Source organism: Brassica oleracea, chromosome C1, assembly GCF_000695525.1.
Source record: "Brassica oleracea var. oleracea cultivar TO1000 chromosome C1, BOL, whole genome shotgun sequence".
In the NCBI taxonomy this organism is placed as follows: Eukaryota; Viridiplantae; Streptophyta; class Magnoliopsida; order Brassicales; family Brassicaceae; genus Brassica; species Brassica oleracea.
This window is the reverse complement of record NC_027748.1, coordinates 11,028,432-11,044,854: the sequence shown is the minus strand read 5'-3', so window position 1 is coordinate 11,044,854 and position 16,423 is coordinate 11,028,432. Positions and strand designations below refer to the sequence as shown.

Here is a 16,423-nt window from a genome sequence, read left to right as displayed (position 1 = left end):
GGCTGCTCCTTCTTCTGCACCACCGCCATATGTTGATCCAGAAGTTCTTACGGCTCAGCTGAAGGACAAGGATGATCGGATATCTGCGTTGGAGACCCAGATGGCAGCTCAACAGGCGGGCTATGAGACACAGAAGAGGCTGAACGAGCAGATGATGGAGATGATGAAGATGATGTACCCGAACGAGGTGTTCCCGAACATTCAAGACCCGTAGTTTTTTTTTTTAACCAAAAACTCGGAATGTTTTATTTTTATTTGTAGAACTTTAAATTTTATAATATGTTTTCAGTTTTAATTTTAATTTTATATTTTCGAATTTAAATTTCACAAATTTTAAATTTTTTGAAATTCCGAGGAAAAGCACCCTCGGAAATTTCCGACGACCTTTTCCCTGGAATAATTCGTCGGAATTTAAAAAAAAAATCCGAGAGAATGTTCCTCGGAATTTTCCGAGGGGCTACGTTCCTCGGAAATTTTCGAGGGCCACGTTCCTCGGAAATTCCCGATGCGAATTCCGAGGAATATTTCGTCGGAACTTCCGAGAATTGGACCATCGGAAATTTTCTCGGAATATACCGAGGGAGTCCTCCCTCAGTATATTCCGAGGAACTTTCTGACGATCTAGTGGTCCTCGGAGTTTCCTCGGAAATTCAGTTCCTCGGAATTACGTCGGAAATTTCCGAGGGATTTCCGAGGAAAAATGAATTTTCGAGGAGTTATTTTCGAGGAGTTATTTCCGAGGACTTTTGTCGTCGGTATGTCGTCGGAATAGCGTTATTTCCATATATAATTTATCTTTACTTTGATCAGTTGTTTTGTGGTAGAAATTAAAGTTTCTACACATCAATCGATTATATAATTTTATTGATGAACAATAAATAATATAGGCTTTAAATCATAATAATCAAAAGAATGAATGAAACAGTAAATAATAGGCTTAAAAACATAAATAATAGAGTAGAGTAATTTTGAAGTTAGAAAGACCGTGAATCCGTATTCGGCAATAGCGGAAAGTTAAATTTAATCACATCGAATCATGATCTTGATATTTAAATTGTACCTCAGAATATTGTTGAAACGAGATACACAAAATACCATAACGGTTATCAGTTTAGAAAGAATGATTCGTTTTTGGGCAGAAGAGAAAACATTTCTAATAGAAAAGGCATATGATGATGGTGGTGACGAAGTTGGTGGTGAAAATGATGAGCCCGACCCACCGATAGAAAGAAGACCAATATTCTTTTCAAGATTCTTGGTGGTAACTACTCTGTCTCTCTATGGAATCGAATCTTTGCGCGTCTTCAACCTCATCACCAACTGTTCCTCACCTGGGGAGAACTGCTTTCTTGGACTCGACAATCTTCTGCAACGGCACAGTCAACGCTCAGGATTCTTGTCACGTAAGCAAAGATCTACAGCGCAACTCGGCCTTGCACCTCAACGGCTTCACCAACACTGAAGTGACCTTCAAGACCATAGACAGAGAAGTCCGAAACACAATCACAGCACAAAGGCATAGGAAAACTTTCAAATATCTTATGTCATTATGGATTAGGTGACCAAAACACCCTAATCTCGCATGTTGTTTTCCTTGTTTTTATTTATTTTGGCAAGGAAACACAAAAATAGGCTTGTAAACCTAAACTTTTCATTAATTTGATATTCACATTTTAGCAAAAAAAAAAAAAAAAAATCTCTTCAAGAAGAAATATATAACATTATAAGTACATATATCAGTTTCAGTAAATTTTTTGATAAATCCATCAAAATTCTTAGACTGGTCAAAACTATCCCACAAAACATGAGTTTTGAGATTAGGTTGAAAGGGTGCTGAATTAAATTTGGTAGATTCGCTGGGCCCAACCACAAGAAATGAAACCCTTCTTGCAGCCTTTGACGATTCTGCCCCGTGTCGCCAGAAAAGGAGCGATGGGTGAGCGGGAAAGTTTGATTATCATGTGTTTACTAGTCCTTAGTCAAAGGTGAATACTATAGCTCTCGACCTCTTTTGGAGTCATAGTATCTTCGGCTTCATGGTTTCAGAGCCGTTTTTGGGATAGTGTTCTCTATTATTTTTTTTTTGGTTGCAGTTTTGTGCAAGATAACTTCTTTGTGAATTAAGTTTTCTCAAGTTGTTTTTTCATAAACCAAACACCATCTGCTTTCAAAATAGGTCCATTTTGATATCAGTAAGGGACAAAAGAGGAGTTAGGCAACTAAACCCTTGGAATTGTTTTTAAGATTATAAACCCCTCTTGCTTGACTTTTTGTCTTTTTATGCTTATAGTTCATGTATTAGGAAGCACTTAGTGACAAATATAATTGATCGAATGTTTCTTAGTTTATATGTTAGTCTTACACCGAAAGTAAAGCAATAGTGGGAATAATTGCTCTCCATGAGCATAGCCATGTATTATACATTTATCGCCAAAATACAATAATCATATAAAATACTTTATATATATAAACCTGATCCTTTTCAGTAATCATTCCAATTTTTATTCGTGATTTTAAGAAAGAAAAAAATCGATGAATTATTACGACATCACCTTTTTAAATGTTTATTTGCTAACAAAGGTATTTTAAATCTTTAATTTTTATAGGTCTCTAAAATCTGAAATAATTTGTTTTTGGCAATTATGAAATAGGTACAGGATCTCTACTTTGTAAAATTCATCGTTCAGTCAAACAAGCTGGCGTAGCTATACGTTAGGTATTTTTCTTGCTAACATCTCATGTGAGTTTAAGTACGTATAAAATGATTAAAATCTAGTGTTACAGGCCAATCACAATACTAAGAGGTCCACAATATCGGAGTATTTGCAGGAAAAGTTCATCAAAAATAATATTTCACCATTTTCGTATTACACGATGTTTTGACTCAATGCACACATATTAATTACATATAAAATAGTTTAGACACGATTGGGTACATAATTTTTTATAAAGTTAAAATTACTTAGATTTGATCCCAAAAGATTACCTAGATAATTAAAAATATTTTATATTATGAAACAACAAAAATCTCTTAAAACATCATATATATTGAAATGGAAAAATTAATATTTTAACAAAATGTGAGAAGATTTTTCTTATAGACCATGGATGTGAATGGTCTAAATGAAGCACAGTTCCATTTTCATTTGTGTGTGTGAGCGCTTATTACCATTCGAACATCTTTATACATTCTCAAAATTAAATGAATCAAATTATAGGAATGTCAAAGGAAAACATACGATTAAGTATTCTAGATGCTAAAGTTATACAGAAACTACAAATTAGAAATATTTCGGTATTATATAAAATTTCTATCAACGAAGAAAAATGGTAATTAGTAGCAACCTTAGAAGCAAAGCTAGAACGTGGTTTGGTTTTTTATTGTACAAGTTACCTAATTGTTATCCATATGCACCCGCCCATGAGTGATGGGCACATGTAATTCAAGGCAATTTTCGCATAACAGTTTCCTTTATGTCAATTTAGGTTTATTTATTATACTCAACTTGCTGTTTAATCAGCCTTCGACTTTATGCTTTTAGGTTGGACCCAACATTGATCACCAAACGGGTTGATAGTATTAAATCATTAAAACTTTCAAGAAAGTGAAATTAACTGGTTGCCACCAACCACGCTTGGTCCGTTGCACATGATCTTAAAACCTTATTTTCACGCTAATTTGGATTTTAAGTATAAATTGACAAAACATCAACAACCCATTTAGAAGGCCCCCTAAACTTTTAAAATTCTTTCACTATTTAAATAAATTCTCTTGCTTAAATTAAGTGAATAATACTTCTATATAAATGGGCTTTAAGTGATCTTCAGTACACACAAACTCACTAGTCGTCTCTAGCTAACCATGACATCTCTTGTAGAGAAAAAACTCTTCAAATCACTCTTCTCATTCTTCCTTCTAGTTCTACTCTTCGATACCGTTTATTCGTCCCGAAAAACATTGGATCAGAAAAAACCATGCAAACATTTCTCCTTCTACTTCCATGATATCCTCTATGATGGCGACAATGTAGCAAACGCAACGTCAGCCGCTATCGTGAGCCCTCCTGGATTAGGAAACTTTAAGTTTGGTAAGTTTGTGATCTTTGACGGCCCCATAACAATGGACAAGAACTATCTATCGGAACCCCTGGCTCGTGCACAAGGCTTCTATTTCTATGACATGAAGACAGACTACAATGCGTGGTTTTGCTACACCTTGGTGTTTAACTCGACGGAACACAAAGGTACACTGAACATAATGGGTGCGGATTTGATGATGGAGCCGACAAGAGATCTATCGGTCGTCGGTGGGACTGGTGATTTCTTCATGGCTCGTGGGATCGCTACCTTCGTGACGGACATATTTCAAGGGGCGAAGTATTTCCGTGTTAAGATGGATATTAAACTCTATGAATGTTACTAAGTAATTTATGTGTTTTATTTTTGCAATTTGTGTTGACACAGAGATAAAAATGTGTTACTAATAATTAAGTGTTTTTTTTGTTTTGTTTTAATGTGTGTGCTTTTTAATTCATAATTCATGTTGCCCCAATTGTTAGAAGCAGTAATGAAAAAACACAATTGGTCTAGTGGATTATAATTTAGAATGAAAGACGAATATAACCCTTTCAGAATTAAAGAAAATGCAGGATAAGTAAAAAAAATGTAAAAGAACATATGATTTCAAGAATGATGATGCTGGATAGGATGTACTATTTTATGGAAATATGGTCGAATGATTTCAAGAACCTTTTCTTCTCCAAAAAACAGAGAAACATTACATTTCACTTCCTGATATAACCAGCTTGACCTTAGTTAGCTGATTATCTTTTAGTTCGTTTAGCTTTCCAAGCAATAATTTGTAGCATTTGACGAGAACAAAATAAAAGAAGACATATCCAGTCATTACCAAACTCATATCCAAATGGTGATCAATATTCGAAAGGATATAATCAACGTACTAAGAGCATCATTAACGCAGGGTTCTTAGTACAAGGTTCTTAGCAGAATATAAGAACCTGACTCTTAACTTTTAACTGAAAAAGTTAAGAGTCGTCTCTTAAATAAGAGATTTAAGAGCCGACTCTTAACTTTTTCAGTTAAAAGTTAAGAGTCAGGTTCTTATATTCTGCTAAGAACCTTGTACTAAGAACCCTGCGTTAATGATGCTCTAATGTCTCTCCCCGCCCAAAGTGTAGTAAACAATGATGATTTGATCCAAAGATTGATGATCTTAAAGTTTTTTTTCCTTAAAGTTTGATGATCTTAAGCGAAAACACCACTTAGATTAGCAATCTGTTGTTTTCATGTTGCAGATTTTACGTTCTGCTTATAGAAATATGTTTGTTCTCTGTTTTCTAAGCTCTGTTAGTCTTCTCCATCTCATTCGAAACATATTTGAGATTCTATAAATATTTTTTGTTTTTACATTTCTACCCAAAAAATAAATAAACGAGCATAAATAAAAGAGCAAGTCCATTGGTAGGAACCTCTAATGGGTTCTTATCAATAAATTAATAGTTACTTAGGTGATTTGAGAAGCTAAGAACCTATGTTAGGATAATTAATTTTTTTCTGCTCTAATGGGAGAACTTCATAGGGGTTCTTAATTTTTTATTTTTTTTTAAAGTTGAATGATTTAAAATAAAAGCTTACATAAATTTTTTAATAAAAATGACATAAAAGCATATTAAAAATACAAATACAAATCGGAAACGAAAAAAAGCCGATTAGTTAAAATCATGTTGATGTATTATTTTGGATTTCGATTGTTGATGTATTGTTTTGGATTTTCCCGCATTTTGATGATCATCATGATATGAATGAAACGATTTTCGAATTGTTGATCGAAAACTTGGTCGAATTTTTCATACATCATGTCCTCGATATTATTAGAAGATGAAGCCATTTAGAAAAGAAATGAGAATTGAAATGGTGAGAAATGAGAAGTGAAATGGAAAGAGAAACAAAAAGAACAAACAACTTGCAAAGCTTGTTCTATAACACACAACTTGCAAAGCTTGTTCTATATCACACAACTTGCAAAGCTTGTTCTATATCACACAACTTGCAAAGCTTGTTCTATATCACACAACTTGCAAAGCTTGTTCTATATCACACAACTTGCAAAGCTTGTTCTATATCACACAACTTGCAAAGCTTGTTCTATATCACACAACTTGCAAAGCTTGTTCTATATCACACAACTTGCAAAGCTTGTTCTATATCACACAACTTGCAAAGCTTGTTCTATATCACACAACTTGCAAAGCTTGTTCTATATCACACAACTTGCAAAGCTTGTTCTATATCACACAACTTGCAAAGCTTGTTCTATATCACACAACTTGCAAATGGTAAGAAAAACAAAAAGAACACACACTTGTTCTTTTACACTCGGAAGAGGAATACAACTTGCTTACACTCGGAAGACAAATACAACTTATGCACTCTTTAAGTGAAATGGCTAAGCTTATAAAAAAATAAAAAGGAGTCACAACTTGCTTTTGTTGTCACATGTCGCTACTGTCGTTTGTTGGTGTCACATGTTGCTACTGTCGTTTGTTGGCTCCACCTGCAAAAGCAATAGCTTTATGAGTTACAATCGTAAGCATCAGTGACAAGCTTTATGAGTGAGTGAAACATACCAATATCATCTCTTGGCTTCTTATGTCACATGACTCACGAGATACACAATACAGCAACAACTGATCAAAGCAACCCGAGATACACAATACAACAATGTAAGAGATATATTATACAGACCAATACAACAACAACTGATCAAAGCAAAGAGAGATACACAAGGAAGCAACTATGTAATATATTATAAAGACGAATACAACCCGAGATACACAATACAACAATGTAAGAGATATATTATACAGACCAATACAACAACAACTGATCAAAGCAAAGAGAGATACACAAGGAAGCAACTATGTAATATATTATAAAGACGAATACAACCCGAGATACACAATACAACAATGTAAGAGATATATTATACAGACCAATACAACAACAACTGATCAAAGCAAAGAGAGATACACAAGGAAGCAACTATGTAATATATTATAAAGACGAATACAACCCGAGATACACAATACAACAATGTAAGAGATATATTATACAGACCAATACAACAACAACTGATCAAAGCAAAGAGAGATACACAAGGAAGCAACTATGTAATATATTATAAAGACGAATACAACCCGAGATACACAATACAACAACACGAGACAAAGCAAAAGCAAATACAACATAAAGCAATAAACATTAAGAGATATATTATACAGATCAATACAACAACAAACTAACTTGATCCAGACTCGAGAAACCATACTACAGACCCGACATTAAAGCATATAGAGAAACCAAACTAACTTGATCCAGACTCGAAATTAATCATGAAATAGAAACCAAACTAACATATGACTTATTTAACCTGAAACAAAATCAGAGTAAGGGAAAAAGGGATAAAAGACTAACCAATGTAGCTACTATGTTCTTCCTCTCTCTCTATGGAGTTCCTACAAAACCGATAAGCTCAATAAACTTATTGGATCAAGGAGATACTGAATCAGAGACACAGAAAGATACATACCTCTCTTTCTCTCGCGGCTCTTTCAATAACAAAGAGGTTTGGAATCTGGACAACAACATACGAATATTAAGATCGAACCAACCGATGTAATAAGAGAGACAAAGAGAGGAGATTAATAACAGAGTCACATCTCATCATCAAAACAAAATTTTCGATTCTAATCGAAGGAATTGAATTCACAGAAACAACAAAATAAAATAATCTGAACATTCACGGTGATGGAATGGACGGAACTGGAGGAGAACATCGACGAGTAAAGAGAAGCACCAAACATCATCTCCGTTGGAGATTTCAACAGAATCTACGATGACGAGAGAGACCAATCGACGACGACAAGAGAGACCAACCGACGAAGCAACAGATCAAACTTCATCTCCGTTGGAGATTTCGAAAGAATCAAAATCGATTCGTCGACGAAGGAACTTCGAGAATGTCGAAGAAGAGAGAGAGAGACCGAGAAAGAATAGATATTTTCTTTCCCTTCATGTGAAAGCAACGAGCCAGTAAGCCGCCACCACGTATGGGGTTTCTATTAACTCTAAACCCTCTAAATTAAGCACCGGTTCTCTATTGTCAAAGCATTTTTGATTTAATTTTTTGGCTTTGTTCCCTAAGAGCCTCTCCCTGAACCTAGCGATGGAGCTGGTCTAAGCATCTAGACACTATTTTTTTTTATAAAGACGTTTTTTTTTGAGCAACCACATACTTATATTAAGGAATTGGGCTCAAGCCCAAGAAGAAGTCACGTTACAAAGTGCAGATTTTGCCACTAGATCCGCAGGCCCATTAAGGGTTCTTGGAACAAACAAAAAATAAACGAAATTGAAAGAGGATGATAGGGTTTTCACGTCCGAGAGAATTCCATAGAGATCCTTCGGCTTTGATGTCGAAACGATGGCTTTGATTAGCCCAAGGGAGTCTGAACGAAGCCAGATTTTGTTGTAGCCAAAGTGAATGGCGTGTGAGAGAGCAGCACCTACCGCAAGAGCTTCTGCTTGGAGAGCCGACTGGATGCATGTGTTTCGCTTGGGAGTCCCATGTTATGAAGATCCACCCAAGCCCTGCTGCTTTTGTGATCGGATTCCAAGCTGCGTCGGAGTTACATAGGATCACATCGGGAGGAATCGAAGTCATCGGAGGTTGGAGTGTAGAGGTGGGGATGACTTGGAGTGTATGAAGATCCCACTGGATCCTAGTCCACTCTTGTGCATTTGAGAGAGCTCTGGAGATCACTTCCATCAGGGAGGATGATTGCGATTCGAAGATTTGTTGGTTCCGGGAGGTCCAAATTGTCCAAGTGATCCAGATTAAGATGTCTCTCATTATTCCGGACGGCGGTAGATAGATCCAGCGAGATGAAGATTCCAGCGCAGTAAGGAAAGTTGGGCATACTGCAGAGTCGAAGCGTGATTGTATCGGAGCAAGATCCCAGATCTGAGTAGCGAAGGGGCAGTGGAGGAATAGGTGATCTACTGTTTCCTCATCTCCGCAGTGGGGGGGGGGGCAGCTAGTGATGTGCAGTACTGGCTTCATGGAGGATCTTCCATATCAAGAGTTTCTATTTTGGCGGGCATTTGACGTTCCATATCACCTTATTCCAGTTTAGAGATGTTGTAGCTAGCGGTAAGGTTGGTTTGTGTGTGTTGCTCTCGGACGCAGCATCGTATCCTGACCTTGCTGAGTACGCTCCTGATACTGCTGGATACCACACATATGAGTCTGGTGCTCCTGTCTCGTTTGGTCTAATAGCCATGATCTCATTTACAAGATCTGGGAGCAGTTCTTTGATCTTCGTGATGTTCCATACACCAGAACCTCTTAACATCATGTCAGAGAACCTTTTATAAAGACTGTTATCAAAAACCACTAGAAAGAAAAAGTACACAAAAGCCCATTCCAGATTTTTTGTCTTCAGCCCAATAAAGTAATTCAGATTACAAAAAGAAAATAGCAGTCTAATCCAGTTTTAGGAATTAGACTTGCTACCTCTGTCTTGCCCCTTTGGGCCAACTTATTTAAGTTTATTTTAACGCTCGATAATTATGCCATTACAATCATGAGAAATATTACAGACGATTTTACAGCCGACAATTCTATCTGTCATATGAGGATTCACGCCTGACTGCATCACCTGAACCGTCCTATGGGATCCACGCTTGACAGTACTCCTTGCGCTATGCTGCAGATCTCTTGTAAGCCTTTTCTCCCTTAATTCGCATAATTCTGCCATTTTCGAGAATTGAAACCCAGACCTTCTGGTGTAGAAACATTAATGACTGCATCACCTGAACCGTCCGTCCTATGGGATCCACGCTTCTGGCCTGACTGCATCACCTGAACCGTCCTATGGGATCCACGCTTGACAGTACTCCTTGCGCTATGCTGCAGATCTCTTGTAAGCCTTTTCTCCCTTAATTTGCATAATTCTGCCTTTTTCGAGAATTGAAGACCAGACCTTCTGGTGTAGAAACATTAATGAACTTTTGGTCAAATCACTTGACCAAAGGAGCTTGCACAACTTATTTAAGTTTATGAGTTTATGTAAGTTATTGTTGCGCAAAAAAAAAGGAATTTGACTTGCTCCATTTGAAACTCAAGAACAAGGACTCCAATGAGAGTCCAGAAAACTAAACTTGGTGTGATTTTATTTAGAATTAGATTACAAAACAACATTTCACCAAATTTGATATTTTGTGAATAGTATTATACCAAATTTAGTGCAGTACGAACACTGTCTCACGAAATTTGATGTAATAAAAATTTGGTGTTCAGTTCATCACACCAAACATTAGAAGTGTATATTTTATTATGTTTCATTAAATAATATATCCAAATTACTATTATTAATTAGTTTAAATTTATACCAAAAATAAATAAATCATATTGTTTTATATTTATATTTTGTGTATTATTATTAATTACATTTAAATTAAGATAATATATTTTATTTTAAATTTAGTAATTTAGCTAAATAAGTATTATTAATAAAATCAAAATGTTATTAAAAATAAATTTATCATTTTACTCTATAATTTTTCATATTTAATGGTCTACATGTGTAATTATAAATGCTATTTTACATTAAATAAATTAATATATAAATTAGCTAAAACAAAAATAAAATAAAATTTAAGTACATATTGAAAACATAAAATTATAAATTCTTAAGAAGTGAACCTAAAATATAAATGTGATAAATAATAATTAGTTAATTACAAAAACTTAAAGTTTCAAAAATAAAATAGCAAATAATATTAGTTTTGGTGTTAAATTTGGTATTGTGGTTGGAGATGGAAAATATAATTTAACACCAAAATACCAATTTTGTGTTATTTCAACATCAAATTTGGTTTTATGGTTGGAGTTTTTAAAGGGTGTTTTATTAAAAACAATAAATTTTTAAAAATACCCAAAATTTGCTAAATTTGCTAAATTTTTAAAAATACATAAAATTTGCTAAATATTCAAAACTTGTGCCTGATATCATTAGAGCTTGGCAAATACCCTAGAGTCTGCCAAACCAATGGCTATTAATAGATTAAATCTAAGTTTGTCATCATAAATCTAAATTACAACGATATCGTCATAAATTATTAGATTATTTATTTTAATAAAAAATATTAAATGATTCATGCAATTATTGTGCATGAGGAATGATTATCTTCTAAATAATGATGGGCCAACTACCCTCATTGTGGTCGATGATTAGTTTATTAATTCAAAGATTTTATTTTCTAACTTTACTAATTCAAAGATTACATATTATGACACCTCAATATAATAATCTCCATTTGAGATGCACGATTAACTTTTCTTTTAACTTGGAACTAGGGGCAGAGCTCCGCGCTTGGGCGGGGTCGTTGACAAACGGTTCGAAGAGTGTCTCAAATCTTTAGAGAAAAACGGTACCTTATACGTCAAGAAAAAATATTTGCATGAAAAGATGACATGCAAGTCTCTGCCCTATTGTAAATTTCAAGTAAATTATTGAGTATTTCCCTGATTTTCAATGTGGGTGAGTAATTAAAAATTTATGACTGTTTATATTTGATTTTAAATTCATATTAATTTCAAGTCTAGTTTTAAAATTTGTATTTTTACAAAAATGCATGTAAAGAGACCGAACACGTATATTTCAATTATGCATATAACTTGGGTTCTGGTTATGTATGTATATGTCCTGCTGTGTATTTTCTTATCCAGCGTACTCAATATTTCCATAATTCATTGACAAGAATTTTGTATAGAGAATCTCATTCCATGTGTCAGGCACGCCTGGTAAGCACCAGTGGCTGCAGTCTTGAGGAGCATCAACAGGGGTACCCCCTCTCGGAACCGAGAAGGATGACCATCTTTCCTGAACTCTGTGTCTCTGTCAGATATGTAATGTTGATAAACTTAACCTTACTGTGTTGATATCCATATCTTCAATTACTTCATAGATATAGATATATCTATTGTGAGCTGCATCAGGTTCCATTGTCCTCTTATCAGTCTCAGGACCAGTCTCTGCATCACACAGACCTCCAGATTCCGAATCTGTGGGTTCAGGTTCAGGTTCCATGGGATCTCAAGCCGTTTATTCTTGAAACCACCCGAAGCTACAACCTGTGGACCAGTTTTTATTTGAATGACCAATATAGCGTGTTATGAAACATCGTTGCTGATGAAAACATGTGATGAACAACTTTCTAGTGTAAAATAACTTTTTGGAGTGGAGAGTACCTGAGCCAGGTTCAAAGTACCCCCATGGTTTCTGCAATGTAGCAAGCTCCCACAAGATGACCCCAAAACTGTACACGGCTGACTTCTCATTGGATGCTCATCCCGCATGACCTCTGGTGACATCCACTCGGGCTGATAAATCAAAAAGCAAATCAATTTTGTTATCTCCTACTGAACAAATAGTTAATAGGGCCCAAAACTGAGTTAACTTGTTCATCTTATATTTAGCTTCAAACTAACTGAACTTACATTTGCAGCCGCTGACTTTGATGAAAGAAACGTCCTGTCCTTTAACCGACAGACCAAGATCACAAACCTGAAATTTTAAGACCAATCAAAAATTAAAAGAAATAATGTTTTGCAAGAGAGATGCTTTTTTCAGACAATAGATGGGGGTCATGGGTTACAGCAGACTAATTTATTTTTGCATTTAACATAAAAAATACACTGAACAAAATAGTTTTGTAATTCAGATTCAAACCTTGACGGTGTATTTTTTGTCGACCAACAAATTAGGAGATTTCAGATCTCTATGTACAATCAGAGGATTGTGATTATGAAGATAATTCATTCCTTTAGCCTGCAACAGAGTTACAGAGAAATGGCAAAACAACTCGATGAGAAACACACACAAGATCACAAAGTAATCAACTCAATTTAAAACCCGTTCAGGAGTGGTAAAGGAAAGAGGTCAAACATACCACATCATATGCCATACTCAAGCGGCGTCTCTCGTCCAGTTGCTTCCTTGGTCCACTTTTATGAAAAAGTCTGAATAAACTACATCTGTTTAAAAGATACGATTGCACTTCATTAGCAATAGAATAGGCTAAAACTCTAACGCCGACACAAACCTTCAGAATCCATGTAAATAGTACCTTGTACGAATCACGACAACGTCAACTGCTCAACTTTCACTCCAATGACGCTCCTCATAACAGGTTCACAAACCGCAGATCATCAAAGGCTGAGTGATAGCTGATTGGGCAAGAACAACATCAGAGGAAGAAGCGTCTGGCTCTTGGCAAGTAGATGAAACAATAGACAGTGTCGGTGTAGTAGGTGGATTGGACTCGCAAACCTCTTTTATTTATAAATCGAAAATAAAGCTCGGAGTGTAAGGATTGCAAAGAAAGGGAGACGGAGAGTTCGTGGGAGTAAATGACTTTAATGAATACAACAGATTCATTGAGCATTTGAAGATCAAAACGTTGAAAGAGGGTAAGCAAGAGATGGAGATGAAGAGACAGTCGAGGTAAAAAGGTCTATTTTTTTTTTTCTCAAACAATACACAGTGAAGTTCAATAGTCCACGGAAGAGACGACTCATGACCTAAACTTAAACGCGGAGTTTTGTTATCATTGGGCTAAAGGCTTTAGAATGGACTTCTAAATATAAATCATAAATTCACACTAGCCCACACATAATTATACCAAATCAAAACACATTAATAACGTCGTTGATAGATGTAATAACAGGTAGGACCCACAAACTTTAAAAACTTGTCTACGTGGACACCTCCTGGAGCCAGGAAAGTCTTCCAGGTTCGGTCCGCCATACGGTCGTCGGGATATACTTTACTTGTAATCAAAATTATTATCGTTTATATGATTTGTGGTTTGTGTTTTACGTTTACATTTTCAAGAAATGTATATGAGATATAATATTTTCTTAATTTAAAATTAATAAAAACACTAATTTTTACTATTTGCATAATTTTACTGTCTCTCTCTCTCTCTATTCACGTTACGGGCGTGTTAGTAACCAAAAATACATAAATATATCAGTTTAAAGAGTATTTCACAATGTTTAGCTTACTTAAAATTTAAGGTGATATTAACTTTTATTGTATATGTTTTGTTATTCTTTTTATATATCATGACCATCTTAATATTAAAATGTTCATGAATACATAATATTTTTAAATATTTTCTTTGTTTATTCTACTGTAATTATGATAATTTTGATAGTAAGTAAAATAATTTTTAATACAAAAATCTTAGATTATATTTTCTCTTATGAATATTTTTAAAATTTATGTCTTTGATATTATATTATTAATTATGTGCTAAAATATTATTTTAGGTCAAATGAAACATTATTTTCTTATATATATATATATATTTGAAACTATTTTTTTTCATATCGTATTAGTTCTAGTTGTTTTTTCCGGAATAGGAGGTGCAGTTGGACAAATTTTCTTTCAAATGTGTCAACGCTGTGATTGTTTTTTTATTAGGATAGCATGTGTTATTTGCCGAGAAGAGAGTATATATGTTATGGAAAGTGAGTGTTCTAAATAAGGCATAAGTTAGTGTTTGGACAAAACTACAACACTTCACTTTCATGTAAGAACATGTTTAGTATTCCACACTCAGCTCATTCGTCCACCGTCCTCATTTTATTGTGATATATGCAAACTCAAACTTAGAAGTATAATAAGAAAAATGCATTCTATGTATATATCAAAACTTAGCCAATGTTTAAGACACATAAGCAACCAAGTTAAATAGAATTCACAGTCCAGTAGTTGGTATGGAAAAAATGTAATTGAAATATACCCACAAATCACAATCATTCATACTCACATAGAATTCTATATCCATAAGTGTCTGCACTAACTGTTGTATCCTTGAGATCAGGACCAACAACCTTTTAGGGAGCCACATTAATGAAAAATCAACACCAAGATGTTGGAAATTATTATGAGCTAAAGATAAATAGATCTAAAAAAAAAAGGTTCACTGAAAAAAGTTATCTCTCCTCTTCTATCGTCTTCCTCTCTTCTCTTCTTCTCTGTTTATTCTGTTTCTCATCTCATTTTTTTTTTGTTTCTTATCACTTTTCTGTCACAATCCTATAAGTACAACACTGGGCTTAACAAATTTTTTTTCATCACCTTTTTGTATTGTTTATTAAGAGAAATGAACGGATGATTTTGTTGGAAGAAAACTTTGATATTTATAATGGAGAATTAATACAAAGAAATGAATGAAGGGATTCATTGAATGTGAGATTGTGTGAGAAGTAGAGAGTAGGTATTAATGCGAATGTTAATGAAGATGCATGAACCAAGTTAATTTCCGTAACGGCGCCAGATTAAAGAAGTCTATTCAGCTTCCGACTGACATTGATCGAAATCGTTTGTCACCGGTGAAACCGTTGGATTTCTATCGACAGTTGACTGAACGGGAATTGTTGCTCGACGGCCATTTTTCCTAAGTTTCGTATACAATTTTTTATAGAGAAATTGTATTTGGACCCTAGTAAACATAAAACCCATTAAACTCAAGATTTAATGAAACATTGACTTTTGATTGACTGTGACACGTGTCGTCACCACAAACTCTGAATTAGTGACATGAAATCTGATGTGGATGGCCTAGGAGTGAAAGAAAGTCTTCTTTATATATATAGATATAGACTAGGAGTTAACCCGCGCTACGCGCGGAGCTATTTTGATTTTCAAATGTTTACTATATAGTTTTTCTTACATTGTATTACGAAGAACAACAAAATTCTGAATTGTATGTTTGTGTGAATATATATTTACTTAGAAAAAAACTGAAAACTATACATTTTTCATATAGATGTTTAATATAGTTTTTCATTTCTTATATTGTATATTTACTTATTATTTAGTTTTTCTTATATAGTAGGACATCTCTCTCAATTTTTTTTTTTAAGTTTTTGTCACAAAAATAACATTGAATAAGTAAAATGACCAAAATAGCCACTTTTTATTTTGAAAATTTTAATTTTAATTTTTTTTAAATTTGAAATCCTATCCTTAAAACCCCACCTTTAACTCTAAACCCTAAATCTAGATTAGTTAAACCTACGGTTAAAAGTATTTTTACTCTTTAATTAAACTTATTTTTGTCATTTTTCTTATTGAGACTATTTTGTGACAAAAACTTAAACTGGTCATCTTAAAGAATTTCTCTATATTGTATATTTATTATTCTAATTTTCTTGCTTTTATATCAAATGGTAAAATTACAATAGATATTTAATGTAATATTTCTATGTCTTATATTGTATATTTGCTTATTATTTATTTAACTATACATTTTCCATTTAACTATA

The 16,423-nt window shown here is 34.2% G+C and overlaps 1 protein-coding gene and 1 pseudogene across 1 annotated transcript; one reads left to right on the top strand and one right to left on the bottom strand.

The window, feature by feature from the left end:
- Positions 1–3,821: 3,821 nt before the first annotated feature.
- LOC106293644 (dirigent protein 6-like) lies at positions 3,822–4,589 on the top strand. The gene has a single exon (XM_013729316.1). It carries the CDS (start codon positions 3,863–3,865, stop codon positions 4,421–4,423), a length of 561 nt encoding a protein of 186 aa, XP_013584770.1. The 5' UTR covers positions 3,822–3,862; the 3' UTR covers positions 4,424–4,589.
- A 7,132-nt stretch (positions 4,590–11,721) lies between these two features.
- On the bottom strand, positions 11,722–13,295 carry LOC106331393 (annotated as a pseudogene).
- Between the last annotated feature and the right edge of the window lie 3,128 nt (positions 13,296–16,423).

Excerpts from the sequence above, each read along its gene's own strand:
- LOC106293644 (XM_013729316.1), top strand. The coding sequence starts at position 3,863 with ATGACATCTCTTGTAGAGAAAAAACTCTTCAAATCACTCTTCTCATTC.